Source organism: Siphateles boraxobius, unplaced genomic scaffold, assembly GCF_051911475.1.
Source record: "Siphateles boraxobius isolate OS27281-9 unplaced genomic scaffold, OSU_SipBor_1 21, whole genome shotgun sequence".
NCBI lineage: Eukaryota > Metazoa > Chordata > Actinopteri > Cypriniformes > Leuciscidae > Siphateles > Siphateles boraxobius.
In genome coordinates this window covers 2,389,858-2,404,771 of record NW_027508822.1, presented here as the reverse complement: position 1 = coordinate 2,404,771, position 14,914 = coordinate 2,389,858, and the positions used below count along the sequence as shown (strand labels likewise).

The following is a 14,914-nucleotide window of genomic DNA, read 5'->3' as shown; positions in this document are numbered from 1 at the left end:
CTAGCGGGCACCGTCATTGAAGAGGGGGGCTGGGGTCGCGGACACATAGTCGGCGCCTTGTTCCAGACCGTAACCCTCAGGTCACCCTGGCCACCAGCCGCAGGACGGGGGGTGGATGAGGGGACTCTCACTCTTGCGAGTTCACTGAGTCTCGACCGTAATGACGCGATGGTCATGTTCCCACAGAGAGAACTTGAGTCATCCACGAGCGCTGCTCTAGCATGATCAATGCCCAAACATACTATGCAACGCTCGTGCCCATCAGAGTCCGATACCAATCTGCCGCAACCAGAAGTACACGGGCGAGACATCTTTAAAAAGACGTGCCACGTGTAAGCTCTTTTAGTGAGAGAAAACTCAAGTGTTGAAGCACCCGGGGAGAAACGCACCGACTGGCAGACCACTGCAACAGATCAGCAGGAGGCACGCTCTCGCCGTAGATCGCCGTCACACCAACACTCGAGGTACTCGTTTGTAAAGCTGACAATTCAGAGATGGCTTGTGGAGAGAAGAATACACTTGGCTCCGAAGCGAAAACATATCTGCTTGCTGCCGGCTTCCTCCTTTTATACCCACGAGGTGGGGCGGAGTTACGCCATGCAAATTCCGCAGACCCATGGCATTTCTTTGCCATTGGCTCGTTTTGTAATACTCGAAGTTGATAGGCTTTCTAAGCGAAACCCCATTCATCGTCATCCGACGTAACTCGGAGTGACAACGAAAGGGAACCCCATTTATCTGACCATTGTTCTACTGTCTTAACTGCTGCCTGCATTTTCTTTTGCATGTAGTCTAGATTTCTACCCCTAATCCAGAGGGCCCCATCATCCGCATATAATGATTTCCCTATACCATGTTCAGCTTGTTCAAAAATATCGTTTATCATTATATTACATTTCAATGGACTACATACACTACCTTGCGGTGTTCCATTTTCTACAAAGTGCATACTTGAATACTCTTTACCTACCTTTATTTCTATTGTTCTACCAACCAAGAAGTCTAGAACCCTTCTACCCCCTATACCCAAATTTTTTTGTTTTATTTTATTTTCGATATCAAAAAAGACAGCTACTACCATTTCTTTATTTTTCTGGGCTTTCCTAATCTCTGATTCTAGACATAATATTGAATCCATAGGATTCCTTCATTTTCGAAATCCACTTTGATATTGTGAAAGCAAACCTTTACTTTCTAAAACGTATGCAAGTCTCTGTTACCATCCTTTCCATTGTTTACCCCAACTGAGAGGTTAAGGCTATTGGCCCATAGTTTGATGGGTCTGACGAATCTTTCCCATGTTTTAGACTCGGTACAATAACTGATTGCTTCCATACTGATGGGATTTTGCCTGTTTCCCATACTCTGTTAAATAATCTTAAAACTTCAGAGAGTGAGCCATCTTCCATATGAGCTAACATTGTATGGCAAATATTGTCTTTCCAGATGTTTGCCGTGCATTTAAAAAGGCTTTTTTTAATTCAAACATATTAAAAGGTACATCTGTATTATCTCCTAACATAACTCTTTTGTGTTATGAACTGCTCCGAGACTTGGAGGTGAAGATCCAAATGCAGCTTTATTATAGAATAGTCAAACAGGCAGGGATCAACAACAGCAAAACAGGGCAACGGAGACAAGGCAGAGACAAACCAGATACAAGCAAAGGGTCGAGGCAGGCAGAGAGAATCAGAGTCCAGTGAAACAGTCCAGGGTCAGGGCAGGCAGCAATAATCAGAGTCCAAGAGCAATCCAAAGTCAAAACCAGAAAAACAAACACGGGAAAACGCTCGGAAATGCAGACACACAGTACAACAAGACTTCGCGGTGAGTGAATGAATGAACCTGGTATAAATAGACTGAGACTAGCAGGATGACAAGACACAGGTGAATACAATCAGTGACAAAGAGGTACAGGTGAATGTGATCAGTGATGATGAGTCCAGGCAGTGAGTATGGGAAATGTAGTTTGTGAGGAAGTGATCATAGTCTATTGTGGAGCGCCCTCTGGTGGCTCTGGAGGGCACTCCAGCTGGTGATCGTTACATAGCCCCCTCCCCAATGAGCGGCTTCCAGACGCTCCAAAACTGTCCGGGTGGGTGGTGGCATGGAGGCGGATCCGGAGGCGGGATGGAGGGCCAGGTTCGTGGAGCAGAAGAGGACCTGGAGACTGCGACAGGACGGAAGGCCAGGGCGGAGCAGACAGTCCATCAGGCGGCCAGGGCGGAGCAGACAGTCCATCGGGCAGCCAGGGCGGAGCAGACAGTCCATCGGGCGGCCAGGGCGGAGGAGACAGTCCATCGGGCGGCCAGGGCGGAGCAGACAGTCCATCGGGCGGCCAGGGCGGAGCAGACAGTCCATCGGGTGGCCAGGGCGGAGCAGACAGTCCATCGGGCGGCCAGGGCGGTGAAGACCCTTCGGGTGGCCATGGCGGTGAAGACCCTTCGGGTGGCCATGGCGGTGAAGACCCTTCGGGCGGCCACGGCGGTGAAGACCCCTCGGGCGGCCACGGCGGTGAAGACCCTTCGGGCGGCCACGGCGCAGGAACAGGCACCGGCTCAGGAACTGGGACAGGAATAGACTCTGGCTCTGGAACAGGAACAGACTCTGGCTCTGGCTCAGGAACAGGAACAGACTCCGGCTCGGCAGAAGTAACGTGAACAGTCTCTGAATCGGCCATCTTGTCCGTAGACACTGGCTCGGAGGCGGCCATCTTGTCCGTAGACACTGGCTCGGAGGCGGCCATCTTGTCCGTAGACACTGGCTTGGAGGCGGCCATCTTGTCCATAGACACTGGCTCGGAGGAAGTGACGTGAACAGTCTCTGGTTCGGCCATCTTGTCCGTAGACACTGGCTCGGAGGAAGTGACGTGAACAGACTCTGGATCGGCCATCTTGTCCGTAGACACTGGCTCGAAGGTGGCCATCTTGTCCGTAGACACTAGCTCGGAGGAAGTGACGTGAACGGTCTCTGAATCGGCCATCTTGTCCGTAGACACTGGCTCGAAGGTGGCCATCTTGTCCGTAGACACTGGCTCGGAGGAAGTGACGTGAACGGTCTCTGAATCGGCCATCTTGTCCGTAGACACTGGCTCGGAGGAAGTGACGTGAACGGTCTCTGGCTCGGCCATCTTGTCCGTAGACACTGGCTCGGAGGCGGCCATCTTGTCCGTAGACACTGGCTTGGAGGCGGCCATCTTGTCCGTAGACACTGGCTCGGAGGAAGTGACGTGAACAGTCTCTGGTTCGGCCATCTTGTCCGTAGACACTGGCTCGGAGGAAGTGACGTGAACAGACTCTGGATCGGCCATCTTGTCCGTAGACACTGGCTCGAAGGTGGCCATCTTGTCCGTAGACACTAGCTCGGAGGAAGTGACGTGAACGGTCTCTGAATCGGCCATCTTGTCCGTAGACACTGGCTCGGAGGAAGTGACGTGAACGGTCTCTGGCTCGGCCATCTTGTCCGTAGACACTGGCTCGGAGGAAGTGACGTGAACCGACTCTGGATCGGCCATCTTGTCCTCAGACACTGGCTCTGTAGAAGTGATGTGAAGCGTCTCTGGCTGGACGTGGCTGACGTGAAGCTCTGGCTGGACCGGCTCTGGCTGGACAGGCTCTGGGACTGGTTCGGCGGGACGAGATTCAGGCAGGACGGTGATCCTTGCAGACCGTACAGACCTTAGCGGGGAATCTGCCAAGCTGGACATCAGCCCTGAACGCCCATAGACCGATCCAGTGTCAGACCCGCTGACTGGCGTGTCGCGAGGATCCTCAGGTTCAGTAGAGAAGATGTGAAGGAACCCGGTCTCGGCAGGAGGAGATACTGTGGGTTCACGGAGCTCTTTCTCTACCACGCCCACAGTAAACGATGAGTCGCTCAACAAAAGGGCCAGGTTAATATAGTGCTCTAAAGTCCAGTGAGGATCATGCAAGGGCATGAATGAACTGAGCGGTTCAGATAGTCCTCCCCGAAAAAAGATCATAAGACATACTGTGTCCATTGAGGTGAGATGTGCCAGTTCAATAAACTCCTCAACATACTTCTCAATCGGCCGATTCCCCTGACGGAGACGCATGATTTGTATACCTGTATCCATGGTTGGCATCGCTGCTGGATCTTGGTGTGGCGAAGTCTTCTGTTATGAACTGCTCCGAGACTTGGAGGTGAAGATCCAAATGCAGCTTTATTATAGAATAGTCAAACAGGCAGGGATCAACAACAGCAAAACAGGGCAACGGAGACAAGGCAGAGACAAACCAGATACAAGCAAAGGGTCGAGGCAGGCAGAGAGAATCAGAGTCCAGTGAAACAGTCCAGGGTCAGGGCAGGCAGCAATAATCAGAGTCCAAGAGCAATCCAAAGTCAAAACCAGAAAAACAAACACGGGAAAACGCTCGGAAATGCAGACACACAGTACAACAAGACTTCGCGGTGAGTGAATGAATGAACCTGGTATAAATAGACTGAGACTAGCAGGATGACAAGACACAGGTGAATACAATCAGTGACAAAGAGGTACAGGTGAATGTGATCAGTGATGATGAGTCCAGGCAGTGAGTATGGGAAATGTAGTTTGTGAGGAAGTGATCATAGTCTATTGTGGAGCGCCCTCTGGTGGCTCTGGAGGGCACTCCAGCTGGTGATCGTTACATTTTGATTGTTACATGTGGATTTAGGTCAAGTTTATTATTCCTTTCTTGTTTTGCTTTGTCTGATAAAATTTCAGAACTTTGAATCTTCACCTGTGCTATCATCTCTGCCTTATCTATATTACTGATTGCCGTTTTACTATTTTGACATAATACTGGTATTTCATATTTCCTTTTTATGCCACTCATTCTTCTAATCATTCCCCAAACATTTGATAATTGAGTTTCTCTTCCCGAACTATCACTTGTGCTCTTTTATATTGTATTAACAAATCTAACGATTGATGTTTCTTTAACCCTCTGGGGTCCAGGGTGTTTTTGGGGTCCTTGAGATGTTTTGACATGCCCTGACATTTGTGCTTTTTTCAGCTGCTTATAAACATGTTAATAGCAAAGGTGTAATTACACTCTATTTAGCACAAACAGGGCTACCATAATATGTGAGCAAAATGTATGTACATGTTTGCATTTTTGAGAGAATATTGTTTATGCATGGTTATTTAAAAAAATAAAACTTAAAGTGTCTGAAATAAGGCCACAAAACATATACTAAATATCTGTCCACAAGACTTTTGACTAATGGGCATTGTTGCCCAGAGTTTTTGCTTCAAAATTATCTGAAAATCATCCTGCCTAATCATTTACACAAAACAATTCATTGAATAAAATTTTATAAGACACCTTTTGTTTGGAAAGGCAATATGCGTGGAGGCGTGTTCACACCTGAGAAGACAAAGGTCGGATAATGTGCCACATACATAATGAGCTGCATATTAATTAGCCTTTCACACAGGAGTGTCACAGGGTCCCAAAGAACGCAAGGACAAAAGAAATTATCTATAAATACATATTTTACAATTAGAAATTGTAACCAATTACAAATAGGTTACAATTACAACAACAATTACAATTTTAACAATATTTCTTAGTATTCTTTCTTTGTAAAAAGTATCAATTTTATCATACGTATTAAAAAAGGTAAGGATTCATTAGTTTGAATATTGGAACAAACACTATAATAACATCTTAGTTGATAATTTAATATACCTACTTTATTTTTGACAAAACATCATACTATAGTATATTTAACATATGAGCAGAAATTGGTGAAGAAAAGCTTAACTATTTAATGTGACAGTAGTCTTTATTTACAGTCAAAACTTTATAATCTATCCAAAACTAATCACAAAATCTTGTCTAAACATTCATATTTGGTCTGTAACATATTGTGCATGATATATTAGCAATACATGTTAATTTGCAGTTTGTTGCTTATACAGACATTTCATTTCAACATATTTCAGTCTATTTTTACTCATCTTAGTAGGCTATAGCAATATAGTTTGGATGTGTTCATGTAAAAATAACATGTTTACTAATGTAGGTGCGAGAGTGAATGAACGGCACAGACACGCGCTGTATAACTGTAGTAAACAATGCGCGTGCACCTGTGCCGTTCATTCATCACTTAGCCTACACACAGACACGCAATTCATATTTAAACAGTCTTTTTGCGGTTTACAGACACTATTCAATATCGCGATTAGAACAAAGCACTTAATTATAGCAAATACCATGTAGAGCATTTGATTACCGAAGCGAGATGCAGAAAACAGGATGGAATCACAGAATCCAGTCACTAATGGAACTCACTGTATGAAATGGAACTTCACAGAATTTTGGGGTGAATAAATCAAAAGTAGGGCTGTACAAATAATCAGATATAGATATACGGACTAGTGATGTGAATATTAAAGCTCATAAAGACTGCTAATTAAATATGAAGTCTGTATGTTCTGTCGTGTCTGTGTGAAAGACAGTTTCTTCTTCTACACCAGGGGTTCTCAAACTTTTTGGGACCACCTAGGGACCCCTTAGAGCGGAGAAAAATTTCCAAGGACCCCCACATAACAATAACTGTCTGTGATTAATATGCTTAAAACTATTTGTAGGCTACTCTTAAATGCCATTGGAATTAATTGCATTGTAATCTTTTTCACCCTAAAAACTTAAGACCTGTTTTATAGAACAGAAACACATGTCAGTTTAAATCATGTTAATACCACTTATATACTTGTAAGCAGTGGGTCTTTTATTCAAATTGCATTTGGACTCAATAGCATTTACACTAAGTAATTTATCTTAAAAGCTTTCATAAAATCAAGAGCAAGACAGCAAGCACAGGCTTGTTCTAATAAAACCAAACATTAAAATTCCCTAGATTAAAATTAAAACATTAACATTTTACATTAAAATATTAGTTCACCCAAAATTAAAATTCTGTCATCATTTACTCACTTTACTACTTTTTTTTTTTTTTTTTTTAAGTACCAGAAACTGTTTGGTTACCCACATTCTTCAAAATATCTTCTTTTGTGTTCAGCAGGAGAAAGAAACTCATTCAGGTTTGGAACAACTTGAGGGTGAGCAAATGATGACACACTTTTAATTTTTTTTGGCTGAACCATCCATTTAAAATAACATTTAAATTATGTAATGTTACTTTACGTGCATCAACTTTAAAAAAAAAAATGAACTCATTGCACCTTATATCAATGGCAGAAATATCAAGAAAACAGAATTAACACTGTTGCAGAACACATCCTAGTAATTAAGTTAAACCAAACTTTTATTTTGGCGGGTTGTAGTGAATAAAAGTTTTGTATTGTTATTATCAACACAGTCTCACTCCCTACTCGTCTGACGCATGGCCAAGGACCCTGGCGTCAAGTTTCAACGCAAGAGGTGTACCCTTGACTTTGTTTTTCGATGCGGGGGTCCGTCAGATAGACATTCATGTTAATCCCTCATCATCGGATTTCATAAAATAAACCTCAGTAACCTTAGTTTTACTGTGATGGGTGTAGTAAAGGACAGTAATCACAAAACTTAGCATGATTTTACCTCAGTATTGGTAGTTTTAAAAGTGATATTTGTTGTACATGCATATTAACCACAACACTTAGCATGCTTTTAATGCTTAATAATATAACATCCAATATTTGTAAGTTAAATTAGTATTTTTTCCTTTAACTAATCCTATATATTATACACAATGATATTTTCTTTTCTCTTTTTTCAGCTGAATAGACCAAAAGGGCCTTTCGGACTCAGTCAGCTCATTATTGTTTGAGGAGAAGTAAACCGAGGACATGGACAGCTGCAAAGGTAAATATTCACAATGGTATGTATGTGTTGGTTTAAACCCTAAATCAAACATTTTATAAAAGCATTTCTTGTTTCTTAATCCTTTTCTTACAAAACCCATAGCCCAATCAGTAGGGCCATAGTTCATAATTCACATGATTTAACAAATTGTCAAATTCGTACATATTTATATAGTATACTTGTACATTTAGCAGATGCTTTTATCCAAAGCGACTTACAATTGCTATATATGTCAGAGGTCACACACAGTGGATTCGAACCCGGGTCTCTCACACCAAAGGCATGTGTCTTATCCATTGCGCCATCATCACCCCGTACATAATTCTGCAGCTTTTACTCCTAGTTCTGCTGTCATTGACTACTCAACTGACCTCAATTCTTGTACATATGTATCGCGATATTTGCAAATCAGTTGCGCACCTTCTTGGAAAGTAGTCGGATGTCCCACACACTCAGAAAGTTTAGATTAATTGCATTGTATTCATTAAAATTATTACAAATTGGTCCCTGTCTGTTAATTTTCCGATGATACATGATTTATCTTCACACCTCTTAACTTACCTCTGTTTGCAAGAGTGGAAAAGCTAATCTGACTGTCACATGACATCAGATACTCGATTATTTTGTAGTAATCAGATCAGTTACACTGCTGATAACTCTCCCGTTTGCATGTAAATCATGTTATTTTTAAAAGAGTTCACATGATTATTGCTTGCTATTAAAGACATACTTTTATTCATAGAAATGCCCACACATCAGTGAATTTATTACATAAAAATGCTTGAGTGAAACTCTTCCCGCATTGAGGTCTCTCTCCGGTGTGGATCCTGTCGTATTGGCACGAGGCCCAGAAGTGAATTCTTCTGATAAATCCACAGAAATGAGATCTCTCCTAAATATTTTACATGTCCCAAAAATAACAGATAAAATTAAGATATTTATGGACGATCCTTTACATTTCCTTTCTGAATTATTGTCTTTTATATCATTCTGAAACTTTTTTTTAAGTAAAACAAAACCTTTCTTTGGTGATTCGAAAAAAATTCAAAATAAGTTTAAGAGTGATTTCTCCCTAGAAATATCTTTATTTTATTGTAGTTTAGATATTAATACTAGCAAACGCCCAGTGAAACGGACCCAGGACTGAGCTGGTTTAAGGACACTGCAGAGGACCCTGAATTAACGAATCTTTATAAAGATTAACCTGCAGGTAAGGGCAATTTATAATTGTAACAGGTTATGGGAATGTTTTAGAATTATGTATAAGGTTACAGCGGTATACAAATACAACAATCCTCATATGATTATTAAGGTTTCGTTTACTTGTGAAACTTCCCACACTGATCACATGTGTATAGTCTCTTTCTAGTGAGGATCCTCATGTGTCTCTTAAAGTTTCCTTGATCCGTGAAGCTCTTCCCGAATTGATCACATGTGTAAGGTTTTTCTCTGGTTCTCCCATCAGGTCTAAAATAAACATGTAATCATGTGACATTTCAAATGAGAGGGAAAAAATGCCATAAGTCAAGATCACTTATGAGTTTAATAGTCATTTTTAATACATGACTTAAAAGATACAAGAGTTAAAAGATTAAAAGACTAAAAGACAATAGTCATTTAAAGCAATCTAATCTGGTTTGAGGATGGTTCCAAACATGACAGAATGTTTCAAGAACATCATAATAACCTTTAAATAACATTCTATTAACTTTCAGGAAACTGGACATTTTTATGTTCTTGGAATGTTAGAAAACAACGTTCCTACAATGTTGAATTTTAAATCAAAATTAAGTGGAAATAATGTTTGAGGAACATTATACCTTTTAAAATACATTCCTCTAACGTCAAGAAAATTGGACATTTTTTACATTCCCAGAACTAACATTTGGTTCTAAATTTTTGGAGAATGTTTTTTGTTCTGAATATTTTGAAGAACGTTCTTATTTTAAAAAAGTCTGTTAGCTGGGGAACTACTTCCCGTGACTGTGGTGATGTGGTTTCTCCACTGTATGGATCTTCATGTGTCGCTTCAGGTCAGTTTTAATAGAGCAACTCTTTCCACGTGTGCGGGTTCCCTCTGCTGTGGATCCTCTCATGTCTTTTCAGACTTGCTGATCGACTGAATCTCTTGTCACAGTGTGAACACTTGTAAGGTTTTTCTCCAGTGTGAATCCTCTCATGTGTTTTCAGAGGTCCTGGTCGACTGAATCTCTTGTCACAGTGTGAACACATGAAAGGTTTTTCTCCAGTGTGAATTCTCTGGTGCCGTTTCAAATCGTTCACTGCAATAAAAGTCTTCTCACACTCAAAGCACATGTACTCTCTCACACCAGTGTGTATTTTCTGATGTACTAGTAAATTACACCGCTGGGAAAAACTCTTTCCACATTCAGAACATGAATGCGGCTTCTCCTTCGTATGAACTGTCAGGTGTCTCTTCAGGGATGATGCACAGAGAAATGTTTTGCTGCATTGATCACATGTGAACGGCTTCTCTCCGGTGTGGATCCTCATGTGAACATTAAGGGTTGATGAACCAGTGAATCTCTTTCCACACTGATCACATGAGTACGGCTTTTCTCCAGTGTGGATCCTCATGTGTCCTTGAAGACAACTTTTTTGTGTAAAGCTCTTTCCACACTGATCACACGTGAACGGTTTCTCTCCGGTATGAACTCTCATGTGAACGTCAAGATTTTGTTTGTATGTAAAACTCTTTCCACACTGATTGCATCCATACAGATTTTCTCCAGTGTGGATCCTCATGTGTCCTTGAAGATATGTTTTTCGCGTAAAGCTCATCCCGCGCTGATCACATGTGAACGGCTTCTCTCCAGTATGAATTCTCATGTGACGCTCAAGATGTTGTTTGGTTGTGAAACTCTTTCCACACTGAGTGCAGGTGAAAGATTTCTTGGCTCTTGTTTTCTTTAAAAATGTATTTTTAGTTTTTGAGCGACTCAAAGGTTTTTCTCCAGGTTTGCATGATGTTCCTCCTCCACTTCACTCAGTTCTTCACTCTCCTCGCTCTCTTCCATCAGGTCTGAAGTTTAAGGAAAAAAGTTATTTCATTTTCAGTACAGCAAAAATAACTCAAAGAGAGCAATATGAAGTGAAAGGACATAAAAAGAGCTCTGATGTAATAACAAAAAGTACTTTCCATAAATGAGGTACATTGATCTACTAATAATTATTTTTAAAACATTATTGACACAAATTCCATGTTTCTGTAGCAAGAACTATTAAATATATTTTAACAATGACACAATTATCTAATGTAATTAGCATTAAAAATTATACAATATTGTCATAATGTTGATACCAATGTTTAGATTGAGATTTAATTTATTTGACTTAAACCTTTTAATTATTACAGTCCAGTAACACTAGACTTTCAATTCCAATGACTCCCATTCATACGCATGTGAACGTGGGAAATCAGAAACACAAGTTTCGCTGCATTCCAGTTCAAGTTGGAATATATATATATATATATATATATATATATAAAACCAGAAAAAACTATATTAAGAAATGTCCAACATTTTTGTAACATGGTTGCAAATGATTTCATAGTTTAACTGCATATCTAAAAGTGATGAAGTGCTTGAATCTTTCTTACATGAATGTTCTTCAGTATCATGAATGAATGAAGAATAAACACCAACCTCTTTGTTCTTCAGGATCTTCAGTGTGTTTCATTCTGCAGGTTCTGGATCACTCGTGTTCTCACTGTCCTCTTTAATAAACTCAGTCTTTGCAGATTTCAGCTCTTCCTGATGCTCTGCTGCTCGTCTTCACTTGTAGCTGATGGGTGTTTACAGCATTTTTAAGGGAATTACAGTGGGTGGAGCTTCACTGACCATGTGACTAATGTGGGAGGAGCTTCACTGACCATGTGACTACGGTGGGAGGAGCTTCAGTTATTATGTAATTGCTGTGGGAGGAGCTGATCTGCTAAAATTAAAAATATATAATTTACTGAGTTTGTTTTAATAGGGTCGAAGACCAGATGTTTAATGTTAGTGTCTGATTGATATTACATTTACAAAAGTGATTTTATATACATAGAAAACCCAGTAAATGCAAGTGTAATGTTTCGAATAACTTTTGTGAAAACAAAATGTCAGAATATAGGTAATGTTGGATTTACATTCAGCATAACATATGTATGTAAAAATGAAACAACATAATTCTTCTGACTTTTTTTTATAAAAGAATAAGAGATCATACTAAATTTCATTATTTTTAAATGATTAAAAACTTCTTGCTGACAAAAAAGTGGTTTGAAGGATAGTGGCAAAGTATAAAGACTTAAAATGAAAATTAAGAAGTATGTTGGGGCTGAACTTTGATCCTAATATACAGAGTTTGAATATGTCATCAAATGATTCTTGTTTAATATGCCTGTAAATAAATTGTATTGTTGTTTTGATATATAAACCACTTTTTGTCTTTTCCCCATAAGCTAATTGTCACATTTAAGCATATCTATTTATATGTCTGTCTATTGTAAAGCAATTTTTATTTCTAATTCTAACATTATTCTATTTCTTTATAAAAATAATGGCAGATATCTAGAAAAGTAGTAAAGAACTGTAAGAAAAACATTTAAAATAATAAAAGACAGAAATAAGAGTACAAATAGTAAGCAACAATTACCCTCAGTCTGTTGACACTAATGAAATGAGCTTTAAGTGTCAATTTACAGGAGATCTGAAGACATCAGCATAATAAATGAGGTGAAAACAGGAACTATTGTCATGAAATAAAGAGTGTTTTCAGCAGATCTGTTAATATTGATGATCCTCAGACTATCAACACTCATTCAACAAGACATTCAGGATCATCAGCAGATCATCTCACTTTATTTTGAGTGTTTGCTGTTAGAAACACATTATCTGAGTCAGGATACATGGTAAAAGCCTGTAAAACTGATCTACCCTGCTGAAAAGAAAAGCTAAGTATACTTGCAGCCAGAATAATTTAGTATACTTCAAGTGTGTTAATGATTCGTTGACTTGAAGTGTGCTATTTTGGAACAAATATTTTTTTTACTAAGTATATTTTAGTTGTAATTAAAATATGGTAGAGCAAGTGTATTTAGTGTACATTTGTGTGCTAAATTGGAACAACTTTGAGTATACTAATTCTTATGTAAAAAGTATACTTTAAGTAATATATACTGGAAGTACTGTATATGCTTGTAGGGACTAATTACATGCTTGATTAGTGATATTATAGTCCACTTTATTTGTGTTACAGGTGCGTTACAAATTCATTACCAGTGTCTTCAAAACATACGAGACATATATAGCATAAGTGTGTTATATTTGAGTAAAAAGTAAATGCTCAATGATACCTTTGGCTTATTCCAAATACTACAAATTGTACACTTTGTCTTCAATAACAAATCCAGATTAATAAACAAATATTACTTAGCTATACATTGCATACACTTTATTTTAAACAGTTTTAAATGGGCTTTCAATGCATTTATCATATGCTTTAATACTTTCTGAAAGCAATTTATGTCCAAGTAATGAAGTGAATTCCAAGCGTGAAGAAGTAAACTTAAAAATTTCTCTAAAATTTAATTAAAATATACAACTTCAGGATATTTAAAAATGTATTTTGAAAGTATACTTTCAATGCATTGTTACAATGATAATTTTCAGCACATAGTTATAAATATAATTTTAATTAAAGTGCAAATAAATACACTTTTAAAAATAAACAGAATTTTCACTTCAAAGATATTTTTATAAAATATATTTTACAGTTATTTTAAAGTGTGTTAAAAGTTGAATTGTGAAAATAACTAAAAGCATGATGCTTATATAATTTTTATATTTAAACAGTGCATGTTTTTGTTAGTATATTTGCAATGAAGTATTGAGAATGGAATATATTTCAAATACAATAAAGTAGGCCCATTACACGCCACTTCTCTTTCTTTACGCTGCTCTCTTTCTGCTGGTTGTGTAAAGCTGTGATAGAGACAGTATCATTTCAGTTTATTTAGTAAAAACTGTCTCGTTTAAAGTTCATAGTAACTGTTCTGACTTCATGAAGCCTCATGGTTTGAATGAAACATCAAACTGACAAGGGAAAAACTCTTTGAAATAATGATACTGGATATCAAGGGTGAAACTGTTAATAATGTAGACAGACAGTAATCTAATTCAGTGTCAGTCATGTGTGGGTGAAATATAATTTATTAATCATTTAACATCTCTAATGAGAAATTAACATCATGGAATGTTTAAAAATCAATCATAATAAGCTATTTTATGACTTTCAGAACTAAAATTATTCCTGTTTCAAGCAGAATCACAGAGCATAAAAACGAACAATAACAATGAGGTGTTGGTAAAAAATGAGTAAATAGTTTAATCAATCATTACTTTAAGCAAATACAAACATTAGGTAAAAGTAAAAGAGACAGGTCTCTCTCTTTACTGTCTTATAAGAGCCAAAGCATCTCAAGAGAAGAAGAGAAGAGAAGTGTCCAGTTTCAAAGATACATGAAAGTATATCTTGCGTTTGCATAGAAGTGGAAGATAAACTAGATGTTTTGATGAAGAACAATGAAGAACAAGTTTAAAAATTAATATCAGATTCATGTCTCTCTTAAAAGTTTCATGGCCTCATCTTCAGCTTTGCCCTCAAATGTTTTTTTTTTATTTTTCAGTGTGAATTTTCTGGGGGTCTTTCAGTTCATCTTCTGTAGTAAAGGACTTCATGCACTGAAACACACATTCTTTTCTGCTGTAATATTACGAATGAATCTTCTCCTTTGTGTGAATCTTCAGGTGTTTCTTCAGCACTGTGAAACTGTTTCCTGCACTGATCACAGTTAAATGCTCGTTCCCTTTCGTAGTCACTCCGAGTTACGTTGGATGACGGAGAATGGGGCTTTCGCCTAGAAAGCCAATCATCTTCGAGTATTACAAAACGAGCCTATGGCAATGAAATGCCATGGGTCTGCGGAATTTGCATAGCGTATCTCCGCCCCACCGCGTGGGTATAAAAGGAGAGACGCCGGCAAAGGCAGATCATGTTTTCGCTTCAGAGCCAAGAGTATCTCTTCACTC

General features: G+C 38.9%; 2 protein-coding genes and 1 long non-coding RNA gene across 3 annotated transcripts in view; 2 read left to right on the top strand and 1 right to left on the bottom strand.

Annotated features, from left to right (window-relative positions):
• LOC143746128 (uncharacterized) overlaps positions 1-14,914 on the bottom strand; it is a 188,177-nt gene that overhangs the window by 17,937 nt on the left and 155,326 nt on the right. The window contains exon 4 of the mRNA XM_077237899.1: positions 9,880-10,730. Within this exon, the coding sequence (XP_077094014.1) occupies positions 9,880-10,730 (851 nt within the window). The remainder of the gene's footprint in view (positions 1-9,879; positions 10,731-14,914) is intronic.
• Positions 1-14,914, top strand: part of LOC143746073 (uncharacterized) — a 326,821-nt gene that overhangs the window by 191,402 nt on the left and 120,505 nt on the right. The gene's annotated exons all lie outside the window — the stretch shown is intronic.
• Positions 7,731-14,914, top strand: part of LOC143746129 (uncharacterized) — a 78,357-nt gene continuing 71,173 nt past the window's right edge. The window contains exon 1 of the long non-coding RNA XR_013206442.1: positions 7,731-7,833. This is a non-coding gene — a long non-coding RNA (uncharacterized LOC143746129). The remainder of the gene's footprint in view (positions 7,834-14,914) is intronic.